Source organism: Streptopelia decaocto, assembly GCF_964273445.1.
Source record: "Streptopelia decaocto genome assembly, chromosome: 1".
Classification (NCBI taxonomy): Eukaryota; Metazoa; Chordata; class Aves; order Columbiformes; family Columbidae; genus Streptopelia; species Streptopelia decaocto.
This window is the reverse complement of record NC_138663.1, coordinates 30970709-30996548: the sequence shown is the minus strand read 5'-3', so window position 1 is coordinate 30996548 and position 25840 is coordinate 30970709. Positions and strand designations below refer to the sequence as shown.

The window sequence follows — 25840 nt, the reverse complement described above, 5'->3', positions numbered from 1 at the left end:
CTTTTCTGCTAACCTCTACTTATTTTCTGAAGCTATTTTTTTGTTGTTGCGATTAGGGAGGAATTTTCTACTATACCCCAAATCAATCCCTTGGCACCATCTATGATGTGTTATTTTAGATACGTAATAATGATTTTCTCATTTCTCTAATAATCTGTTGTTCTCAGAAACATTTGTGCTCCAGTCAAAGGGTTAGAAATGCTGTAACAGTGACATTTTTGAGCAAGAGATACAAGGCTATTCTTTTTTGTTTTTACTGTAACACTTTTATCATTCTTTGTTCTATGGCACAAGTTCAAGAAGTAACATGAGAGCTCTCTTAGGCAAGTACACTCTTGTCCAGAAATAAACAGAGAAAGAAGATGAGCACAAAGACTGTTCTATAAGCCATTTAACAATAGTTTATAACAGGAGCATTAGTTTTCAAAATTAGGCATGTTATCATTAAAGGCAGTACTTTAAAACACAGCATTAGGGGTACCGGGGTGTCAAAGTTCAAACCAGACGCAGACAAGCTTACAGGGCAGAGCTAAAAATAATAGGAGTTCTTCAGAATGTGCAACAATTACATAGAAAAAAAAAGGATCTTTTACAGGAAAGAGAGGACATCTTGAAGCCATACTCGGGTAGGAATTCATATGGAAATGCTGTCATATCTTTCATCCCTAATGAAGTAAACCTAGACCTTGACTCACAACAGCTATTGTTCTAGACCTTGAAAGCAATATGAGAGTAAGGAAAGATGACTTTTCTGACTTGTGAAATCCTAGACATCTTTGTAGAGATGTGGAAAAGTGGATGCAGCTGAGTGCACAGCTGATTCCTTGTCAACATTTACCATGACATCTTGTTTTAGTAATGATAGACACATATGCATAGAGAGTAGATACACTGCTCTGACACATATACCTGAATAAAAGCTCGAAGATGTAAGATACTGACATCGAGCCTCCTGTGATCTGATTTCTTGACCTTCACAGTAGGTGACTGATGATAAGAGGCTAACAGTAAAATATAGACTAGCTGTAGCAGGTATTGTTTAATTCAAGCTAAATGAAGGCTGCAGTACTATATCTCTGTAAAGATATTTGAGCTTGTCTGCATCAGATTAGAAAATCAACTACATTCAATCATTTTCTAATCTGCTGTTTACTGTTGTGGAGAAGGGGTTTATGAGATGCAAGGTATTTGTTTTTACAAACACAGTCTATCATGGTGACTCGCCTTCTGAAGAAGCTCTTTTTTCTTGTTTCTTTTTAGGTAACTAGAGAAGAAAAGCTGTTCCGGAGCTGTCATGATAAACAAAGTACATTCTTCTGAGCACCTACTTAGAGGTTCGGTTCACTACTTTGTACAGGCTTTGGGTCTACTTTGTGGTTTAACCCCAGCTGGAAACTAAGCCCCACACAGCTGCTCGCTCACTACCCACCACCCCTCTGGTGGGATGGGGAGAGAACTGGAAGAGTAAAAGTGAGAAAACTCGTGAGTTGAGATAAAGACAGTTTAATAGGTAGAGAGAAAGCCGCGTACACAAGCAAAGCAAAATAACGAATTCATTCACTACTTCCCATGTGCAGGCAGGTGTTCAGCCATCTCCTGGACAGCAGGGCTGCATCACACATAACCTTTATGTGGGAAGGCAAACACTGTCACTCCGAATGTCCCCCCTTCCATCTTCTTCCACCAGCCCTATATGCTGAGCGTGACATCACATGGTGTGGAATATCCCTTTGGTCAGTTGGGGTCAGCTGTCCCAGCTGTGCCGCCTTCCAACTTCTTGTGCACCCCCAGCCCTCTCACTGGTGGGGTGGAGTGAGAAGCAGAAGAGGCCTCGACTCTGTGTGAGCGCTGCTCAACAGTAACTAAAACATCCCTGTGTTATCAACACCGTTTCCAGCGCAAATCTAAAACACAGCCCCACAGTAGCTACTGTGAAGGAAATTAACTGTATCCTTGCTAAAATCATCACATTCATGTAGTTTCAGATTCCTTCATTCCCTAGCATGCCTCTGGCACCACCCATAGTGATACTGCTACGTGTGTGTCTCAAGAGCTCCCAACTTAAGTCTGGGAGCCATGTTCCTCTCATTCACATCACCTTATGTGGTCTGCGGTGATCTGCGACTGCCAGCATATATTCCTTGCCACTGCCATGGTTCATGCTTTTGCCTACATAGGTAGAACACCTCTGCAAAACCATGGAAGCACAGGCACGTATTTGGACCAGTTACGTTTTTCTAGAGCCAACAGAAGAGTGTCCTCTGACATGATAGAAAACTTGACATTTGCAATAGCAGCCTGCCTATCCCCTTGTCAACCCCTGATGACAATCAAAAGTCATGTAAGTGGCTTGTAGGGTTAGCAGAGCAGCATCCATGCTTATCCTTTGGCTTCCTCAGAAGACATCCTCCCTTCCTCACACACCTGAAAACCTGCCCTGACACTCCTCAGCCCAACACTGAATCTAGCTTGGGAACTTCGTTGTCTCATTGTACAGTAGATTCCTTTGGGACAGAAGGTTGACATGGGAGTCTTCTTTTGAGGAACTGTCCCAGGCAGAAAGGAGAAGGCTTGGTACCATCTCCATGTTAAGAATAACTCTCTGCCCGTTTCACAAACATCCCTATATGTCAGCTGGGCACTTGATACCAGATCTGTTGGATGCTCTTCATAGAAAAGGTTGCCAGAACAAGGTATCTACTCTCAGCTGGAATTTATCTGCTCTGGGGACTCCATACCTCTGAAGTGTTTTTGCAATGGGGAACTTACCATGGGCACCTTCTGCAGAGGGACCTCTTGGCACTTTCGTAATGCCTTTAGGGTTTGGCAGTCTAAGCCGAGCTGGAAATCAAACATTCCCATTTTGGAGATCTGAGAAATAGTCCTTTCTAGTGTTTTTAGTGGCTTTGAGCTCACTGTGGGCTGTTGTGACCATGGAGTATTGTTTTCTGAGGCCTGGCTGCAAGAGCTGCTTCTTTACAAATAGCTGTTGTGAAGGAGGAAAGCAAAGGCATTGTGTCCTGGACAGTAATAATGATCTAAGTCTTCTTCCTCATTATCTCCAGAAGGAAAGAGGAGTATCTTTTTCTGTGTGCTTTGATTGTGTAAAGGCCTGACTGGTCAGAGTGGTGACTAATATGAAGTGGCTACAGCTCTGATGTGATGGAGGAGAATATTCGCTGAATAACCGCTGGGCACCCGCCTGCAGCTGCCGCAGCCTCCCCATGACAGAGCGACAGAGCGGCCGTGCAGCAGGTGCTGTGTGCTGGGTGTGCCACAGGGACAGGACCTGACAAAAGACGGTAGCAACCCCTCCATTTTGATCTAATCCATGCTTCTGGAAATGAGCCTCCTTTTTTAATAGTATTTGTTTTAATACGATGCACCTGCTGTAAATGTATGGGTTTGAAAAGAGATGATGTTTACCTGGGAGACTGCAGTGTTCTGAGTCCTGAATAATACATAAGAAAAAGCTTTCCTTTTCTCAAAGTCTGAAGTGAATGCATCCTACAGGCAAGATATAAAACACATAGGAACAGCATCATGCTGGATTTTTTTTTTTTTACTGTCTCTAATAGATACAACCATTTATATACATATATATACGAATCTATGCAATAAACAGCTGTCCAGAGCTCACTTGCTTCCTGACAATCTCATCTAAGCTTTCCTTACTGATCTGCAGCTCTTCCCAGGGATTTATGACATATCTAGAGCAAATTATTTAAAATTCAGTCTGCTATAGAAATATTATTGTCTTTCCTGCTGTATTTATACTCAGATTTGTCTCAGTATTGTTAAGACCTGCTTGGTGATTGTTTTAAATCTAATATTTAGCAAGAAATAAACCAGCTAGAATGGACACAATGCTCAACTTTTGAAGTTATTACATGCTTGTGTGTTAGTAAACTTGGTAAAGTAATGCTTTGAAGTCAGGTTTAGCAGTGCCAATGGTTTTGTCCTTTGACTCCACATTTTAAGCAGTACCTGAGATATCTGTCTTTTCTTGTAGGGAGTAGAAATATTCCCTACTCAACTTCTAATCTCTCAAACATTCCTGCTTTTTCTTTTTTTTTTTTCTTTTCTCTACAATGTATCTCTTGTCATTTCATTGTTAAAAGGATGCCATGACTGCCTGACTCGCCTGCCTGAAGATTTCTTCAAATGAGGTGCACCAATGGACAGGACACGAAAGGACTGTATTTCTGGTTTCTACAGAGCAGCCAGTGAGAAAGCAGGGAACAGCAGTTTTGCTGAGATTACGCTCAAGAACACAGACCGGGTTTTTAAGAAATGACTTTTTGGGGGTTGCTACAAACATTTTGAGACATTCTGGAAGACTCCCTGTAATATTATTGTGATTATTATTATTTAATTATAAAATGATGGTGTGAGCACAAAAAGCTGTTCCTTTTCCAATTTACAAGGTTTTGAAAAACAAACACAAAAAGCTTTTCAGTGCTAAAATGCTAAGTTTGTTGAACTCGGCATTTGCACTTCAATGGTATTAATAATCTGTCCAGGTTGTCTCTGTGGTTTTGCATGAAAATGCTGTATTACAGCTTCTTTGTGAAAGGTAAAGATTTCAAAATGCTACTCTGTATTTTTCATGCTATTGCAACTATATGGTGAAATAGCCATTAATTATACTGTTATGAGAAACCAATAAACTAAATTAAATTAAATTAAATTAATTAAACAAAATTTTAAATAAAAAGAAAAATTGCATTGCTACTGAAGATTTAACATGCATTACCAGGGATATAAGTACTGGAGTATTTCACTGTTTGATGATGATAATGATTAAATTTATTTATTATAATTTTTATATTATGCTGAAAATTGCTAGTAGTTCCTCCTTACTAAAGTCTGCCAATTTTATTGAAATAAATAATAGCATTGTCTTTGTTAAACCTTGAAGAAAGAACAATTAAGAATAATTGTTCTCATTATATAAGTTATATAAGCTGCAAACAGTGAAGAGCATCAGCAAAGTATTGGACCGGGTGTCCCACTGGAATTACCTGGTGTGTACCAGGAGCAGATGTGGCTGCAGGTGTGGGAATGAGGAGGATGAGCAGAGAACAGGGGAACTGAGAAGCTGCAGCCTCTTGAGTTCACACCCCAGTGATGTGGGGCTGGAGCAAGGACAGAGCCTACTCATCTTGTTCCTACAGAGTCTGAGGAAGAGGCATCTGGCATGCTTATTTTTAATTGTAAACAAATAGGATTACACTAAGAATGTACCTTATTGTCCCTCAAATGGGACATTCTGCAAGGTTTGAAAATTTGACTCACTCTTTAAGCAACACTGAAAAAAAAACCCAAATGGTTTTTGCCTTCTTGCCTTATGTAGTTGAGTGTAAAAGACTGTGGGCTTATATCACAGCTGTGCCTGGGAGCACAGTCCTTAAGCAGAAAGAGGAAACCTTAACACAACCTCTCCTGCAACAAATTATGTTTGTATTTAATACTTGTCATTTTGAGAACAGTCCTTTAATGGAAGAAAATCAGCACTATTCGTTGACCAAGCAGCATACAAGTATTTTAATCTCTGATGAAAAATTAATGGTGGCAATGAGCAGTAAGCACACACCAGATTTTTTCCTTCACCTGTCATGTGTCTTGTATTACTTCAGCCTCCATCAGCTCCCTTTACCAGCTAGGCAAGGAAAGTTAAATAAATGAAATGCTCTCTAATTGATGGATCAAAGACAAGATATAACTCTCATCTGTCAGGCCTAATGAGGAGGAGCTGCTAGAAGCTTCCATAAACCTATGGATTCTGTTTTATACAAGGGCTTAACGAGTTCTTACCTGCCACATAGGATAGAAGAGATTCAGTTGGCCATGGGGACTGTAGCCGTTCTCATAGTGCATTATAGAACCCCATTAATGAGCTCAGTTTTTAAAACTTACACTAAACCAGTTTCTTTTCCTCCATTAGTTCACTGTATAGCTATTCTGTAATCTTGCTCCTCAGCAGTTTAGCACCTTTTTACTTTCTGGCTAGATTTATTTCTGGTCAGTTTGAGCACCTTTGGTTTCACGCAAAGTGTTGTCCTTTAGCTTGCTCTTTTCCTTCTTCAAGTATTTTTAAACAGCAGCGTGTATCCTCCTTCCAGCCCTTGTTTTGTCAGACAAAACAAACCACGCTCTCTTAATCTTCCCTTTGGCAGCCCTTCTTTGCATCTGTTTTAGCCTGAATATCTCTTTCTCTAATAGCAGTGACCAAATCTATAATTATATTCAACTGCTGTTGCCTGCGCCTTGTGCAATAGAACCAGTATCTTCATATCACTGCTGGAATGGACACTGACAGGAAATATCCTAAAATCAGTGATCACACTTCAACATTTAATAGTTTTATTTTCTTTCATTTGATAATGAACCCCCCTTCAGTTAAGATCTCCTTCTGCATAGATAATTACAAACTAAGAGATGACCTGGAGGCATTTTCTCTTTGTGACTTTAAATAAAAGCAGATTATTTTATGCTTACAGAATTTCTTTTCCTGGTCTGGACTCTTTCTTCCCACCTTTCAAAATCAGAGCAAGAATATTATGTTAATTTTGCAAAGATTCTACATTATCACCTTCTAAACGAAAACATGAACTTCCTCATTTTCTTTCCAGGATGCCAACTTGGTACATTTTCATATGGGAATGCTCCTCTGGGCAGACAAGCCTTGTTGTCCTCCTTGGCTTTAAGAGTAACCTGAAACGGTTATTTACTATCTTCTTGTGATTTCTTATTATAGATTCAAAATTCATATTGATATCTACTTTTTTCAGATTTGTTCACATTTTCCTAGCTAAGAAATTCATTGGTGCATTGATGCACATCCTTATTTTTGTAGTTGTGACTGTTGACTCAGTTTCAGTGTGCTGAGTGAGTAACAGCACAGCATTCCCAGCAGTACTTATTCAAATCAGGATTCCTTTAATGTGATGTTCTGCATTAGATTATTTCTTCTCCCTTTGTTAATTTCACATTTCACAGAGGCACTTTTTTCATTCTAGCCAATTCTCAAATTCATGCTGCACTGAAATCCTATCGTTAGAAGTATTCATGATCCCTCCTAGTTTCACCTGGGAAGAGAATTATAATGTTCTTCAATCCATCCAAATGATTAGTTAACATATGCTAATATTTGACCAAGCACTAATCCCTCTGCTTCCTATCAATAAACCCCCTTAATTTAAAATTCTTTTTCCTTATTTAGCCAGTTCTGATTCCTCTACAGTTCTCCTTATTCCATTTTCTTCTACTAAATTATCCTGTGGGATTCCATACCTAATGGCACAATAAACCCCCTGAAAATATTTTTCCTTTATTCACAGTGCTGTAGCAACACATACATGATAGCTGGGATTCCTTGCAAACTGCTAATATTTTTTTTTGAACTAATTACAGCTAGAGTGATAAAACTGTTGCATCTGCACATTTTAAAGTGGTTTAGAGGGGAGAGCAAACTCCTAATTACTGCCTGATAGACAGTCCAGCACTTGCAACACTGAGGATCAAAGAGTTTAGTTTGAAAGGATTCAATAAATGCATCTTGTGAATTTATACACACAGTGGCCTCAAACAGTCTGAATTAATTACTCCATAGCTTAAAAGTCACACCTAAGAAAAAATATTGTTACAGCAATAGAGGAAAAAAAAGTGAATTACGATAGTAGCATCCATCAAAAAGCAGTGTAATCTCAAATCCAGATCATGCCCTAAAATAAACTCCTCTTTCCCTCTGATTGAGACAGCAAAACATTAAAAGATAGCAATACATTTAAACTGAAACAGATCCTCTTATAAAATGACCCTGATTTAAATACAGCTTTTTCTTCTTGCTTTTTATATACAGTCTTGACCTCATTGGTTTAAGAAGTATGATTTTTTTTACCCTCGCCAGTCACAAGAATGAGCTGGTGTTTCATGAGAGATTTACCTAGTGTTGTTGCTGTCATGTATCTTTACACACATGTGCTCCATCTCAAATATTAGCATTTGTGTAACTCAGAACCAGACTTCCTTTAGTGCAAACCAAAGATTAAAATCAAGTTTTACAGAGGTCTAACATGCAGCCCATGCACTTCTCATGTCTCAGTCTGTGGGCTGAAGCTGCACACTCTGGGATTTTGCAGAAAGCAATCAGCTGCAAGTACCATGTTGCAAGGACCCTTTCGAGGGTGAAACGGCACTTGCCTTCACACTCCTATGAGCTGATTAAATGCATGTCTGTAAATCCACTTGGAAAGGCCATGTCAAGTAACACAGAGGCAAGACAGATGTCTTAGCAAGTATATTGCCATTTTTAAACATGGGATATTCAAAGTCAGCCAAATGGCTGCACTTATCAGCCTAGAGCATGTTTAATGTAGTCCTCTGGAAGGTGGATTAGAAAAGCTAAGGCTCTGTACAAAACGACTTGTTGGTTGGTTGGTTGGTTGGTTGGTTGGTTGGTTGGTTGTTTTCAACAGAGTGGTGGTGGAAGCTTTTTAGGCAGCTCAAAAAAACCTAGAAATAACGTGATACTTTACTAAAGCTAGTTTGAGATATTCTGTACTGATTCAAAAGATCTGTAGCTTTCCGGGTTTACGTTCTCTAATCAACTCCTAGTATAATACCTTTTTCCATGAGAAGTGTACAGAGTATTCAGAAAACTTCTCAATGAAGAAAAATTATTGCTTTATGGCAAAGAGAAACAACAATCCACCTGCATCGCTTAGTCCAGTATATGCACTTAGCCCACTGCCTGAACATTAGTAACTCACAGGTTTTATTTGTATAAAAATTAAATGGAAATGTTACCACTTTTTTCACTACAGGTAAGTGTTTTCTTAAATAAATGCTTATCCCAAAAAGCTATGATTGGAAACCTATGAATTCAGAATAATGCCTTTGATAGTCTTATGGATGATGCTGTGACTTTTCCTTTACCAGGGGAGGAAGAAGTATATTATGTGTGTTGTTACTGAGAACATCTCCCATTGTCTATTTTGATTTAAGATGCTGGCAACAGAGCTTAAATCTGTACCAGGTGCCTTGATCAGAACACAGACATTTTTTTAATATGCTTAAACTATCTCACACCGATGGGAGAGGCTTGATCTCTTGTTATTCTTTTACTCAGTTCCTAGTAATTGGCATGAAGAGGGGAAGTTGTACCAAGATCGTAAAACTGTCCTTTTTAGTATTTTTATTGCCCTATTCAAGGAAGTACTTTTAGTGTTCATCGTTGTAAAAACAAAGCAGGGGGCAGAATGAACATTCTTTCACTTCTTATCTTTACATTGCTGTAGCTTTTTAACTTTTTGTTTCTTCTCTTTCACTTCCCAATGTACTGAATGACAAAGGCTTTTTTAGTCCTTATGCATCTAGAAATTGTTTGCACTGGAAACAATTTAAAAACCTGAAGGCTACAGATTACATACCAATGAGACTTATTAACTTGACTGGCACAAACAAGCCAGAGAACAGAGGGAGCACCACAAAAGCATGAATGTCTGAGTAAAATGACACAGGTAAAAATTAAAAATACAACAGTTTTAAAAAATAATAGCCCAATCAAATGTTTTCTTGCACCATCACAGAATACTATTTCGCAATTCTTAAGATAACAAAGCATCTCAGATGTCTTCCTCCAAGTCTCTTTCCAAAGGCAGCCTCATATCTTTTTCAGTGATTTGAGACAAGTACAGAAGGTGACTATCAAAGTAAATGTCGTTTATAGCAGATAATGCAATGGCAGGTGATTAGTCCTGAAAGGCAAACTGACAAATGCATTTTTTTGTGAAACTGAATGTTTTATCTACTGCATAAAACATACCTTTTATCTAATAATTATTTTCATGTACTGTAGCTGCCCACTAAGAGGCAAAAACTCACCCAGAAATCTATCAAGTGATCGTATTAACGGGCATGTGCCCAACCTGTGACAGTGACTGTGTCTAACTCAAATGTCACTACAGTCATACCATGTCTAAGAACTCACATGTACCTTCCTGTTGTTGAAAATACCATTTCATTGACATACTATCTTGTCTGTGCTGGTTTTGCCCGAAATAGAATTAGTTTTCTTCCTAGTAGCCAGTAGAGTGCTGTGTTGTGGATTTATGTTGAAAACAGTGTTGATAACACAGGGACGTTTTAGTTACTGCTGAGCAGCGCTTACAGAGTCAAGGCCTTTTCTGCTCCTCACCCCACCCCACCAGTGAGTGGGCTGGGGGTGCACAAGAAATCTGGAGGGAAACAGCTGTGACAGCTGACCCCACTGACCAAAGGGATATTCCACACCATATAACATCACATTCAGCATATATTTTGGGGGAAGAAGGAGGAAGAGAGGACATTCAGAGAGATGGTGTTTGTCTTCCCAAGTAACCATTACATGTGATGCAGCCCTGCTGTCCAGGAGATGGCTGAACACCTGCCTGCCCATGGGAAGTAGCAGATTAATTCCTTGTTTTGCTTTGCTTGCATGCACGGCCTTTGCCTATTAAACTGTTCTTATCTCAACCCACAAGTTTTCTCGCTTTTCTGACTGTCTCCTCTATCCCACCAGAGAGGGGAATGAGGGAGCAGCTGTGTGGGTCTTAGTTGCTGGCTGGGGTTAAACCACGACAACATCATAGTTCACCACACCACCCTTCCTGACATAAGCAGAAAAGCCGCAAAGGAATGAGTAGTAAGATCATAGTGAGCTAAATGTAACTTCACAACTCAAAGTAATTTCAAGAGGATGCATATATGAAAGTTAAAAAGACAAAGAAAATGCATAATTTATAATTTCATGCACCAACTGCTAATTTTTTCTCAGCCAGATACACCTGAAGTTTGTTATCCAAACCCAAAGCTTCTGTAGTAAGCTTCGAAGTCACTTAACAAGTAAACTACTTCAAGATTTTGTTTTCTTCATCCTGTGACAAGAATAGTTGCTCAAGTGAAGGTTTGGGGCTTGGGATTCTTTTCAAATAATGAATTAAGCAATCTGAAGTTATCCTGATAAAAACAATAAGCAGCAAGTCCTTAAAATATCAGTTAATTTTTATAATTTAATTTGCCATTTGTAGTCATCCAAACATCTTACTCAATACTGTTAAATACAAAACCCACTGAAAATTAGAATTTATATGTTATCTTTCAAATGTAAAAGTGCAATTAACATGGGCAAATATTTTTTAGGAACATTACATTTCTATGAAATTCACTGGCTACATAAGAGCCTAACAGTTATATTGGCTACACTAATGTGAATGAAGATTTTATTTTATGTTAATTTTGAATAAACCTGGTAGTTGAAGTTTTACAGTCGCCATAATTATGGTACATACATCCAAAAATGCAGAACACAATTGTTTTCATAATTTTCAGTTTTACAGACTTTAACAAAGTAGAGCAACAGTAAGATCCATAAAGTTCAAAAAATTAACACCATAAAACCTTGTATGAAGTAAGTGTGCACAAAAGAGCCATCCTGAATTGCTTCTCCAGAATTCTGGCAGCTTTCTGAAGATGTCATTTACCCCAAATAAACCTTTTTCCTTTACAATATTGAATGGATTTTCTGGTACAAGATTTACATCTATGATGTTTCATGCATTCCATATTCACAACTTGGAAAGAAAAGGAAGGCCTTCATACATGTCAGCCTTTAATCTTAGCCAGTCCTGAAGTCTGTGCAAAGCTGATTTTTCCTGTGTTAATATTTTTGCGGCTTTTCTCAGTTTTTCTTCATTTCGTTCTAAATAACGAATTCCATCTGTCTGCAGCTGATTTAGTTTCTCTTTACGACTTTCATCCAGGGGTATGTCTTCATGCATAAGAGGGTTAAATCTGAAGTAAGTATCTGGAGGCAACAGTGCGTCCAGCATAGTGTGAACTTCTGTATTGAAAACAAATAAAGGAAACAGTTATATTTATAAGAGACAAACAGTCCTAAAGTCTCTGAACAACAAGTGCTCTGGAGTGACACAGTAAGTGTAAATACATGCTGCTTTGCTGAGTAAATGTTTTTCCACTATTGCCTTATCAAAATCCCTTTCACATTAGAAGGTTTGCAAATGACCCTGTGGCTCTGTTTACCAGGGAGAATTTAATGTTTTATTCTAAGACAACTTCACTGGTATGACAATTAAGAAGGCTTTGCAGCCATCCAGATTTTTAATTACATTCACATTCTATTCCTTTGCAAATGAGAGCATATTCTGAAGAGCAGGAATGTAACTTATGTACTCCCATTTAACATACACATGATTTGTGACAGCAGTACTAATGGAAGTAGGTATTATGAAACCCACACCTGTATCTTCTTCTCTAATCCCAGAGACTGCAGTAAAAAGTACGTAGTTTTAAAGCTTTCTTTTGTTTGCAGCTGATTATTTTTTATACATTACTAGAGATACTGAGTTTGAATTTACACTTCATTTAATTTGAAGTGCTCATGTTAAATATAACAGTTCAGTTAACTAGTACAATAATAAATTAGCTATGCAATGTATTTAGATGTTCCTCTCTCCTCTTCCTCTCTCCTCTTCCTTTTTCCCTCTCTTCTATAACCTATTTTCTCTCTTCTTTTAAATCTCTTTTCTATTGATTGGTTCCCTTAAAATTCCATTTCCATTACTTATTTTATCTTTCATTCTCTTATTTCCATCATCTTTGCATTCTTACCACACTTGCCCATTCTTTTTCTGCCATATAAAGAACAAAATCTAAAGTGAAAAAAACATCATAGGTAAGACCACAGCAAAAGACTCTTGTTATCGTGTAATCTTCTCTGCTTGGTCTGTCCTCCTGTAAATTCCTCTGCTGTGTCTCTGTTCTTGTCCCACCACATCCAGTCTTTCTTGCCCTGTTTAATACTCTTCCCTTTTTCCTTCATAATATAACTTCCCATTTGCTCAAATCTACTCTCCCCTTTTTCCATTTCCTCTCCTTTGGTCTCCACAATGAACTTTCCTCCTTTTCCCCATCAAATTTCTTGCCTGATTTTTCAGCTGCAATGAAATTTCTCCTTCCCTTGATAGAAAATGGACACACCTCTCTTTCTCACAATTCTCACTGCCTTTCCTGCAATTGTGCAAATAAAGTCAGCCCAAAATCTAGATTTCTTACACTATAGTCCTTGGAAAAGCACATGTTAAAAACACATGGAAAAGAACTAAAATACTTTTTATAAAGCTGTTGAAAACCATACTATGTCCTATATTAACTATTAAGCTTTTCTGATGATGAAAAAAAACCCAAAACACCAAACAAGAAAATGATTTTTCTATTGAAATGAATTCCTGAGTATGCCTTTATTCAGACACATAAGTAAAATCATATCGCTTTGTATAAATCCTGTTGGATTATCATTGTCATTCTGATTAAGGTACCTTTTCTCTCTGGTATAGCGATGTGAACCACCTCATATTAACACTTGAGAACTCAAACTAAAAGAGCTTAGCAACAATACAGTGAATATGAACTCATGGAGATAAGACTATCATCTCCAGAAAACATGTAATACTGGTACTAAAGCACCAACTATGCATTAATTACACAGAAACACATTTCAAGTAGTTTCAATGGGGCGGGTAGAGAGGAGGAGGGGAAAGACAAAAGGCTCAGATTGCTGTCTGAGTTGGAACTATAAAAACCAAAAACTTTAGAAGAGTCACAATACAAATGTATCTGAAGACACCAACCTTCTGTATCAGTTGCACTGCTGATAACATTTGTGAGTTTGGCTTTCAGACTGGTGTATGTGACGCTTGTCTTTCCATCACTTTCGTATCGACCGGTGCCCAGCGATACAAGACACTGCAGTGGAACATCTGGCCAAAGACACTTGCACTCATGAACTGCCAGAGCAGAAGGGTTATTTAGAAGCAGACCTCCATCCTGGAAATCAAATACAAATATTAGTCATAAAAGAAACTGCAACTATGAAGTAAACTAGCACAACAGTAATATACAAAATCAATTACATAAAATAAGCATTAATTTCCATCTTTTGTGCAACGGCTCTGTTTGTGCTATTCACCAGCTGTGCAGCTGGGCTGCCTGAGCTTATCAACCCTGTCAGAGCAGCTCTTGGCTCAGTGGTCAGTTCTGCTGTTGTATAGAAGAGGCAGGCTGGAACAGCAGCCTTCACTGGGATATCTGAAGAACTTATGACTTCATCTTCTGGAGAGCTTTTGGATAAGACAGATAAGCATATTGACTACCTTTTCAAACAATCAAAAAGTCTGCATCCTAAAATGTTTATTACTGGTATTACAAGGATATATTCTGTAACAAAATCCAAATCACTACCTGCAGATTCCATAAATGGAATAAATAAAAATAAATAAAAATAAATAAAATTACAATAGCTAAGCTTGGTCAAAGCTACTTAAAAAGCACAGTCATTACATAAGATGTTATAGCCCAGATTTAAGACTTGGAAAAATCACAGGATCATTTGGGTTGGAAGGGACCTACTGAGCTTTTCTGGTCCAACCTCCCTGCTCAAGCAGGGTCCCGTACAGCACATTGCCCAGGACCATGTCCAGTCAGATTTTAGAGTATCTCCACTAATGGAAACTCAAAAACCTCTCTGGGCAACCTGTTCCACTGCTTGACCACCCTCATAGTGAAAAATTTTCTTGTGTTCAGATGGAATTTTATGTGTTTTAGTTTGTGCCATTGTCTTTTATTCTGCCAGTGGGCACTGCTCCGCCACCTTCATTCCCTTCCATCCTTCATTAGTACACACAAGTAAGATCATCTCTGAGCCTTCCCTTCTTTACATTGGACAGTCCCAGCTCTCTCAGTCTCTCCTCATATGATGTGGCCCTGCACTGGACTTGAGCCAGTATGCTCATATCTCTCTTGTACTGGGGAACATACACCATACTCCAGATGAGGCCTCAGCTGTGCAGAGGAAGGATCACTTCTCTTGACCTGTTGTCAACACTGTTCTTAATGGAGCCCAGGATGCTGTTGGCCTTCCTAGCCACAAGGGTGCATTGCTGGCTCATGTTTAGCTTGTTGTCCACCAGGACCCCAAGGTCCTTCTCTGCCAAGCTGCTTTAAAACCAGTCAGTCCCCAGCATGGGCTGTTGCATGGGGTTATTCCTCCCCAGATGCACAACTCTACCTTTCTGCTTGTTGAACTTCATGAAAGCTCTCCAGCCTGTTGTAGTCTCTCTTGAGTGGTGGCCCAAACAGTCACTGTACCAGCCATTTCTCCCAGGTTTGTACCATCTGCATGTGCATTTTATCCCATCATCCACATCATTAATGCAGAAGTTAAATAGTACTGGCCCCAGTATTGAACACTGGGCTACACCTCCAGTGACCTGCCTCCCAGTGGACTTTGTGACACTGATCCCAACTCTTTGGGCTGGGTCATTCAGCTAGCTTGCAATCCACCTCACTGTCTACATATGTAACCCACGCTTTGTCAGCTTGCCTATGATGTTATGGGAGATAAGTGTCATAGGCTTTACTGAAGTCCAGGTAAACAACAACCACTGCTTTCCACTTGTCCACCAAGCTAGCCAGAAGGCTACCAGGTTGGTCAATTGTGAGTTTCCCTTTGTAAATCCATGCTGACCACTCATGATCACCTTCTTTATCCTTCAGAGGCAACTTTTGCTAGCAACATGTCAAAAGTGTAGGTGATGAGGCTGGGATAAAATACTTTAGGACTAACAGGAATCAGTATGTCTGACAAGCATTCAGATGAGGAAATTTTGATCCAGCAAATCTCAAAAAGTATGTTCAGCACTTTGACTTCAGTAAAATGATCTTGACTCCAACTAAGAAACTTTGAATTCAATAGGACTTTGTATATTAGGAATGCCTTTGAAAAACAGTTATAAAGGCAAAGCTTAAGAAAACATTATCAATAGCAGAGACAAAGAACTTTATAGCTGTTCAAAAGCTATACAAAGAAAACATGTAAAATATAGAAGAAACAGAATATTGACTATGATAAGCATTATGCAAAAGCTCCCTATATCTGACAGCTCCTCAAACTCCCTATATCCCAAACCTCACCATCATGTTACAAGAACAACAACAACAAAAAAAAGAAGTCTACCCAGGAATAGTTAAGAGTAAAAAAAAAAGTTTTGGAATTGATAAACATTTAACAGAAACTCCTTTTAACTACAGCTGTGCAAGATAAATAAGTAAAAACAGGATTACTGAGCTGAGGGTTGGTTTTTTTTTTTTTAATTAAGCTTTCATTTGAAGCTACAAAAAGCTCTTTGAACTCTTTCTGGATACTGTCCCCTTTGCTCAAAACACTGCTAAAATGAATGGTCTCTTCAGTGCCTATTATCCTTTGCTTATGTTTAAATCAGTTTCTACACAGAAAACTAAATACAAGGATGTTTTTGTCCTTGATATAATTCCTGATGAATCTTAATCTAAAATCTTAATAGTTAATCTTTGTGGTGCTTACTTTTTTTCTTTAAATCCTAGATTAAAAACCTGCTTACCAAATAATTTCCACTGATCTTGTCAATATAATTTAATTAAAGATGTTTGCTCCACTATGGGAAAAATCAGTGTTATCAAAAGTTCAGGGGTATATAATATGAGACTACTACAATGTTTTTGTGATATTGACACATAAAACATCAAAGAAAGGTGCAGTACACATACCACATATATATTGTGATGATAACCAACAGCTTAGTGCAATCATTTCCATATTTAAACATTCTCTAATTTAGGTTTATTGAAAGGACAGTAAATATCCATTCCTAATAGTTCTCAATTTAGACACCTTTAACATAACTTCTAACATTTATACAGATATGTATCATTTTTGGAAAGTTAGAAGTAGGACTGAATAAGGCAGGCAATTGAGTTTTTTCTTCCCCTTCCAACAGGTTATGGTTGATAATGACCACATCCTGATCAATATCATGCTTCAAGAAATCTGCTTACTCTGTTAAACAAAGATGTTCATCATATTGCTCTTTTCCTTACAATGATCAACACTGAAGCAGTAAATAACGTTATTAGTTCAATCTCACTACTAAGGACTCAACCCAGGAATTACTGCAATAATTCATTTAATTCTGCATCTCCAGAAACCTTAGAGCTAATTATGTCAAAGGCTGACATTCTTGTGGAAAAATATGTCACAAGTTTTAAAATTAGTTGCAATGATTTCACACATAACATGAATTGTAAGAAAACTGTAAACAAAGAATTTTCCAGTTCTAAGATTAAAAAATAGAAGCTAACCTTTCTAATTATATTACATTATTCTCTGTCTTCATAAAACTGGACAAAGAAACCTTCCTGAGAAATATAGTAATCTAGCAATAAAAAAAAATGTGAAAGCCAGATCTAAATTAAAAAAAAAAAAAAAAGGAAATAACGACATACCCTGCTTCATGCTTGCCCTTTGAACTATGTCAGTCTAGTCAAAAGTCTTGTGGAAAATGCAAACATCAGTTTTCCATATGCAACTCATACCTTGGAATCTGTAACTGAAAGAATAACCTACAGGAACTCTTTAAATGGCTAAACTGCTGACCAACATCCACAAAAATGTGCAAATGTCCCAAGTTCTAACTCAATACTGGGCAAGCGGCCAGAGCAGACCCCTCATTCTCTCTACTCTCCCATTATCTGTCCTTCCCTGCATTTCACCATCTCTTCTTATTTAGCCAGTTCTCAAACCAATTGAAAACTCTCTTTTCCACTTCCCAAACATACGAGTCACCACTTCCCTTTTGCGTTCTTCTCTGCTGCTACGGACAGTGCACTGGCAAGTACTAGAAGCTTCTCCATATTCTGAAATTTGCAAAACCACTCCACACTTGAGCCAAGTCAATTTGCTGGCAGTACACTAAGCACAAAGTGCCATAGTAGGTATGTTAATGCAAGTAAGTGCTGAAAAAGGTTTTGTAACTTTCCTAATGTCATCATGCAGGTGAAGAGCAGGGAAGAAGACTATTTTTTTTAAAACATTTCTAATAAAAATAATGGAAATAATCAAATACCTTAATCTTAAAATGGAGCTTAATATATATATAAACCTAAGCTTATTAGCAACAGTAAAGCCATGAAGTCACGGACTGGAACATTACTTTCAGGCTTTTGCCAAAGGCTTTCCAAGTGGTAAACATCCAACTGTTTTGTTTAATATTTTATCAGCTAATTCCCAAGTGAACAAAAGGAAATGCTTTTTTTTATACAGATTTTTCAAAAACCTCCAAATGCAACTGTAACCATACTTTTAGGGCCTGCTGTTAGTTAGCCAGAAATCTAAAGCTGCAGCTAATATTTCTGTTAAGTATTCTGATAGCTGGAAAATAGTCAGAGAAGGCTCCCTCATGATTTAACTACCAGATCATAAATTATTTAAAGCAGGAGAAATGCATCTTTTGTAGGCATATGCTCCAATGAAAACGCTCTGGTGAACATACCCTGCTTACCCAGTTCAAGGGATAAAGAAAGGCCTGGTTAAACATTCTGAACTAGATGGGGCAAATTCTACATTCAGAAGGAAAATACATTGGGAAGTCTCAACAAAAGCAAATGCTCCACACCACTTGGGAACCAGGTAGCACAGAACCTTCTGAAAATCTTGTTCCATTTAAATAATTATGGTGAAGATGTATGAAGTCACTACTCACATATTTAAGTCAAAACTTTAGGAACAATATTTAAAATTAAGATGCTGAAAAAAAAATAAATCACTTTGAACCATGCTTTACCATGGGCAGTTGTTTCTAACAAGTTCAGAATACTCTGTACATTCATAGGCTATCACTGCATTTCCTAATTTTGTCAGGCTCAAGTTGTGACTTGTAATTTTTCTGTATAACATTCTATGCACTGCACAGTTTCACCTCAATGATGCTAAGTTTAGTGAAGAAAATAATCTAGCACTGGGTGAAGGATACATAAACTAAGAAAGACAAGTCTGATATTTGGAAGCTGAGTTTGGTGGCTCCATAGTAACCATTTCACCTCACTGCCTATGCAGACATGCTTTGCATTTTAGTTCACTTTTAACAGACTTGCTCTGTTGTTTACTTTCATTGTCTTTGCAAAGAAGTGGAGACAGAATTAGTACAAAGCTATCACAGGCTAGGACAACACAGGCTATGATTCTGAATGGACTTCTGAAAAGTATTTTTCAAATTCTATGTTAAAAGCCAGCATAGAGATAACTAACATGCAGGTTAAGGATAGGGCTTATTGCTTCAAATGCAGAGTTGGAAGAGTTGCTGCACTATCACAAGGGGTTACTTCTTATAAAAATTAAAATACCTACTCTAAAAACATTTACTCTAGTTTCCGTAAGTAAAAAGGGTGTGCCTTGCAAAATCATTCTGTAAAATCAGCTCAATACATTTACACAGGTAGCAGCAAATGTCCTCAGAGTAAAACACAGGAATGAGAAACAGGTAAGTTCTTTAACTACTTGTAAGATCTACTCATACAGATAACTTTGATACACATCCTGACCTAGTCCTGTCATTGCCCTGGGCACCCACTGCCATTATGAGAATGTTACTATATTCACAGAATCACAGAATGTTAGGGATTGGAAGGGACCTCAAAAGATCATCTAGTCCAAACCCCCTGCTGGAGCAGGAACACCTAGATGAGGTTACACACAAATGCGGCCAGGCAGGTCTTGAATGTCTCCAGAGTAGGAGTCCCTGGGCAGCCTGTTCCAGTGTTCTGTTACCCTTACTGAGAAGTTTCTTCTCAAATTTAAGTAGAACCTCTTGTGCTCCAATTTGAGCCCATCATCCCTTGTCCTACTGTTGGTTGTTACCAAGAAGAGCCTGGCTCCATCCTCATGACACTCACCCTTTACATATTTATAAACATTAATAAGGTCACCCCTCAGTCTCCTCTTCTCCAAGCTAAAGAGACCCAGCTCCCTCAGCCTTTCCTCATACAAAAGATGCTCCATCCCCTTAATCATCTTTGTTGCCCTGCGCTGGACTCTCTCCAGCAGTTCCCTGTCCTTCTTGAACTGAGGGAGCCAGAACTGGACACAATATTCCAGGTGTGGTCTCACCAGGGCAGAGCAGAGGGGAAGGAGAACCTCCCTGGACCTACTGACCACCTCGCTTCTAATATATCCCAGGATGCCATTGGCCTTTCTGGCCACAAGGGCACAGTGCTGGCTCATGGTCATCCTGCTGTCCACCAGGACCACCAGGTCCCTTTCCCCTATGTTGCTTTCTTAACAGGTCATTCTCCCATTTATACTGGAACCTGGGGTTGTTCCTACCCAGATGCAAGATTCTACGCTTTTCCTTGTTATATTTCATTAAATTTTTCCCTGCCCAACTCTCCAGCCTGTCCAGGTCCCGCTGGATGGCAGCACAGCCTTCTGGCATGTCAGCCACTCCTCCCAGCTTGGTGTCATCAGCAAACTTGCTGATAGTACACTCTATTCCCTCGTCCAAATAATCGATGAATATATTGAATAATACCGGCCCCAGTACTGACCCTTGAGGCACTCCACTAGATACAGGCCTCCAACTAGAAAGCTTTAAGGCTTGCTTGGTCAAACATCACTGGGCTGCCAAATTACCGTTTTTAATATATGCTTTGTGAAAAAGGAATCTATACATTCAGATTTAACTGTGCAATAAACTAGCCCCTGTGGTGTCCAGCACAAACATACTCTCCTCAACAGAAAGATTACATTATTATCCTGTCCTATTTAATATATACAAAAATGTTTCAAATATTACATTATGGCTCTCTTGTGAGTAATCAGTCAGTCTGGTCCTCAGTAGTACTGAGGATGAAACTGTTAAGAGGAGCTCCCAGCCAGCACGGGAAATATTTATGTCCGTGCACAAACTATTTTGAGCCCATAAAATATATAATGTTTTATACACACGAAACAGTACAGAAGTAGAATTGTTTCCTCTTTATCTTGGTGATAGTAATGGATGGTGGTGCCAATATTCTAACAAATCTCTGTCTAAAATGCATAGTGCACTAGAACAATTAATTTTAGCTTCATTTTAATGGTGAGTCTGATCCACTTTTCTGCAAGAGATATGAGTGAGGACAGGGTTTTTTTTAAATAAATTAGCTAGCTTCCTATAAAGCATACAATGACCTACAGTTATCTCTTTCTAGAAATATTTCATGTAATTTATGTAGAAAGATTCTCCCTTGCTTTACAACCATACTAATAGGGATGGTATTGGGCCAACTACATAAAATTTATAATGTATTCTGCACTATGATTATTCCCAAAGGCCTCAGTTGGTGACAGATATTAATGCAATCCTCATATACAACAAATTTTTAACAATTCCAGAATGAACTGATTCTGTTACTTAAGGAGAGGCAGAGATGCTCCTTTAAATTCCTCAAAGAAATGTGTTCTGCTCATTACTTTGCAAAACGATCTCAAAATTATGATTTCCCTTCAGACACTAGAAAAACAAACACCGTAGAACTGTGACAAGTAACTGCTCAAGTGTGCACTGAAAAAGGGATTCCCCTTGAAATGGTTAATGGAAACATTCTTTAGAAAATGTTTGTACAGAGAATGAAATTTAAATGCATCTGTATTTCTATTACTGAATGACATCAATATTAAAATCTCCATTACTGCTGTCCTTGACAGTTTTTTAAAAAAAGTCAGAAGGCATATTAGCTGTATTTGTACTTCTAATACACCAGTTGTGAAAAAGAACACGTTATTCTGAGAACACATTAAATAAATAAAAATCTAATAAACTTTGAAAGTTTATTGAAATGCTTCCTTTTCTCCCATACAGTACTTATAATTTTCTAAAATTAGTACCACTGTAGTAGACTGTTTGCATACACACAAATTTTATGTTTAATGCTTCTGAGAACTATCAATATTATTGCTATTTTAAGCTAATAATTTAATAATATATTTTACATTATTTTATCCCACATCAGACATGTTTGCTCTTGATATTTATTTAGAATGAATGGTTGGCTGAGGTTGATTGCTAGGTGATTATCTTAAATTATTAACTCATTGCAGTGAGTCACTAATTCACTGAAAGTGACCAGCTGCTCTGAAGACACTACTGAATTCATAGCTTTATGTCAGATACAAAAAATGTACTCTTACACTGTTCTGATGAAGATTTGGTAAATAGTAGCAGGGATCATGAAGAACGAATTACTAGGCAATAAAATATATTGTCATTGAAGCACAAGCTGCACACTGCAGATTTAATTACATGAATTCTGCAATGAACAATGGGACACATCACCAAAATAGTATTTTAACTGTGGTTCCCAAATGATGAATTGCCTGTAATATTACAAGAGAGGATCATAGTGTGCAACTTAAGAGAAAAAAATGGCCTGTGGTTGAATCTATACCAGCCCTAAACACAGAGCTGAGCTCATGTTCTCCATAGGACAGGGCTGTCAAACTCATTTTCACCGGGGAGCTACATTTATACAGCCCTAAAACTGCCCTTTGAAGGCAACTGCAAGGCTGATGTGGCCCCCAGTGAAAATGAGTTTGACACCTCTGTCATAGGATATTTGTGGAGCACAGGCACAGTTCAAGAACACACCAAAAGAACCCAACAAACAAATAAAAAAAGCAGCTAAAAGAACCTCATGGATCTAAATAAAAACCTTACGGATTCAGATGACACTAGCGGGCTCAAGTCTGGAAGGTTTGTCCTTTCTGACAACATTTAACTTAAGAAGCATATAAAAACTCTATTTGCTATGAAGGGATTTATCAGAATAAGGTGAAAGCCCTTGTAGTTAAACAAAATCACATGACTATAAAATCTCCACAAGTGAGCAAGAAATCCCAGATCCAGGGATAATCCAACCCTTCTGAAAGCTGACCATGTTAGAATTTCAACATTTCAAAATTCTTTAAATTTCATTTCCCAAGCTAACAATGTAAATATTCTTAAGACTCAATATAGTTTTACATCAATAACTTGTTATTAATATTATTTACTCATACTAGTTTTGCCAACTAATTGGTCTACACTATTAGCTGTCAGTTTACTAAGGAATAGTAAAATGACAGGAAATTAAAAATGCTTTGAGAAAAAATATGAAGAATAAAACAACCAGTAATGACCCATAGGGAATCCAGGTGACTCATATTATTAGATATATCATCGATAAATGCTACTCAAAACCTGCTGGTCATTCCTCTGTTTAAAACTGTACAATAATCAGAATGCTATAAGCTAACTCTACAGACAACTTCTAAATGTAAACATATTACACACACTCCATGAATTTCTTATCTTTCATATTGTAATTTCAAACTGAAATTGGATTTCCCATAAAACCCTGTTTTATAAAACTATGTAAGCTATTTAAATTTATTAATACAGTTTTATTCTTTATTTGTTGACTCAAACATTAGAGTTCATCTCATTGCAACTGAAACAAAGCAGGTTCATAACAAAAGGATTTGATCTTAAAATGGACAAAATTTAGGAAATAAAGTGAACTAATTATAGGAGGTAATTCATGTGAAGAGTTCAGCATTTGCATATGAACTACCTAGTCTTTGTATTCACAGTGGGTGACAGTGAAAAGCAGGGAAAGAACTGAAGGAAAAATTTCATTCATGAGTCCTCTAAATTAAGAAGGACATGCCTGTATGGCAAAATACAAGATGGGTTTATTAAAGACAGATAAAAATTGAAACAGAAAATTTTCAATGAAGAAAATCTGGATTTATAGAATACCTTGCATATCAGACCACTGGATGTGATGAAAGACACTACAGTGGAGAAAGAACTGGCTAATCCAACTTTGCACAGTATGCCTCGGGTCATGCCCAAATACACTGAATAGTTTAAAGAAAAATTACTCAAACAGCAGCAGGTGCAATGAAGGACTACTAGGATGATGAAGAGAATATTAAGCCTATTCTGCAAGACTGAGACAGAGTGGCACATTTAGACTGTCAAAATAAAAAAGGATATGAGTGCTTTCTATGCACACATCAGAAAGGTAAATACAATGAGAAAAGTTAAACTAGAGAACAGTACTGGCACAAGAAGAATGTGTATCCATTAGGTAGGAACAGACTTAAGAGTAAAAACGAGAAATCTTGTGGCCATGAGAAAAACGAAGAAAAATCTTGTTGAAATAACCTTCTACAAGGGTAGCAAAAGCAAAGACAGCTTTACATGTTTACAAACTACAGACTATGATGTAGTTGGCAACCATGACAAAGGACTGAATTCGACCTGAGGGAAGCTGTTTCATTCTGTGCTCCCTTATCTCTTTTCTCCCCCACCCCTCCCCAAGGAAATGCCAAATGAAATAATTCTAAATTCTGTAGCCAAAAATCTAAAGTATATCTGCTACTAAAACCAGCAGTGTAATATACCACAAGTAAAAGAAACATTGCAAAGTAAAGAATATTTTAAGAGATTGCCAACTGATTTGTAATTTGCAAAACACATACTACAGATTAATCCTTGTATTGGAAGAGAAGCTCAGTACAGGAAATGGGGCTTAGATATTATGCCCTTATTTGACTAATAGGAATGTATTGGGTATTGAACTATTTGACTTTATGCATATATTTTATATAAATGGTGAAAATTATTCCTATCACAGTACTCAGATGTGTATCCATGACAAGAAGAGGGCAGTTTCCTAAAACACAATACAGAAGGCTAATTAGAGGCTGGATGGTGGCTGACAAAGAATGAAGTGATTCTTTGTATTAAGCACCAGACCACTATATATCATAAACAAGCTTTCCTTAAGGGAAGAGGTAACAGTATATCATTAGTCCCACTACATTCTTAGGCTTTCATTTGCAATGAGTATCACAAGGCTTTTTCATATAGAAACATGGCCCCACTCAAGTCAGTATTAGACAGATATAAAGCCTGGGAAAATAAAAATTACAAGCTATTGAGAACTGACAGTAATTTTATTTTTTATCTAAGAAATGGTGGCTAGTAACACCATAAGTTGAGATCAGCAGCCTAGGCTTTCTGTACAGAGAACACTGAATTGACTTAGCTCTTCATTTTTCACTATATGCAGCCACCTCTGATTTTACAAGATTTGTTTTATAGCAGATATTACCTGGTAAACAGTGTCATTAAAGATATATGGACTCAGAAGGCTAAGCAAAAAAATAGTTAAACGTATACAGCTCATTTGAGAGTGAGGGTTTTTTTTTTATTTTTTAAAAATAAGCACTCTGAAAATTACATTAGCTAAGCATCACTCTGAATCATTGAGGATAAATATTATAATGTATCCAAGTTAAATGCCTAAACAAAATATACTCTCAATTTCATTTCATTAAACAGATCTTCCAATAACACCTCACTTAGCAAGTCCCAGCAGAGAATCTTGCAGGCAGTCTGCTCTGCAAAAATACTACTGGTGTGGTAAGCACAGCTACTTCACAAAGGCTGGTAAACTGCATCATGTGTGTCCCCACCTTAAGAGCCACTAACCAAACCTCTAGAATCCATAAGAGAAAAAGAAATGCAGATATCCATGTAGCTAACACATTTCAGTAAATGCCCTCTTCCTTAAACAGGAGGCAACACTGTCTCCAAGGCTGTAGGAAAATGTGTACGGCAACAAGTAGACACAGAAACAAAGAAATATTTGTTTCTATCATTGTGAGAACAAGATACACCTATTAAACCACAGTCTGTATAAGCTCTGGTGCATACTGATCACTGTGGCATATCCTAAGAATGAAAAGAACTTCAATGTGACCTATATTCTATGTCTTCTTAGAGCCTGGGAAGCACCCTTGAATCTAATTTTAAAAGCTACCATGTAAAACCAATTAGGGTAGGATCCACTAAGCAAATCACTTTTGAAGGCCTCTCCT

The 25840-nt window shown here is 37.7% G+C and overlaps 1 protein-coding gene across 3 annotated transcripts in view; it reads right to left on the bottom strand.

The window, feature by feature from the left end:
* Nucleotides 1-11034: 11034 nt before the first annotated feature.
* The window catches only part of PNPLA8 (patatin like domain 8, phospholipase A2), a 40241-nt gene continuing 25435 nt past the window's right edge, over nt 11035-25840 (bottom strand). For all 3 annotated transcript variants that reach the window (XM_082043320.1, XM_082043321.1, XM_082043322.1), the window contains exons 9-10: nt 13692-13887; nt 11035-11884 (exon numbers count right to left, since the gene is read on the bottom strand). In XM_082043320.1, coding sequence (XP_081899446.1) covers nt 11610-11884; nt 13692-13887 — 471 coding nt within the window. In that variant the 3' untranslated portion in view covers nt 11035-11609. The remainder of the gene's footprint in view (nt 11885-13691; nt 13888-25840) is intronic.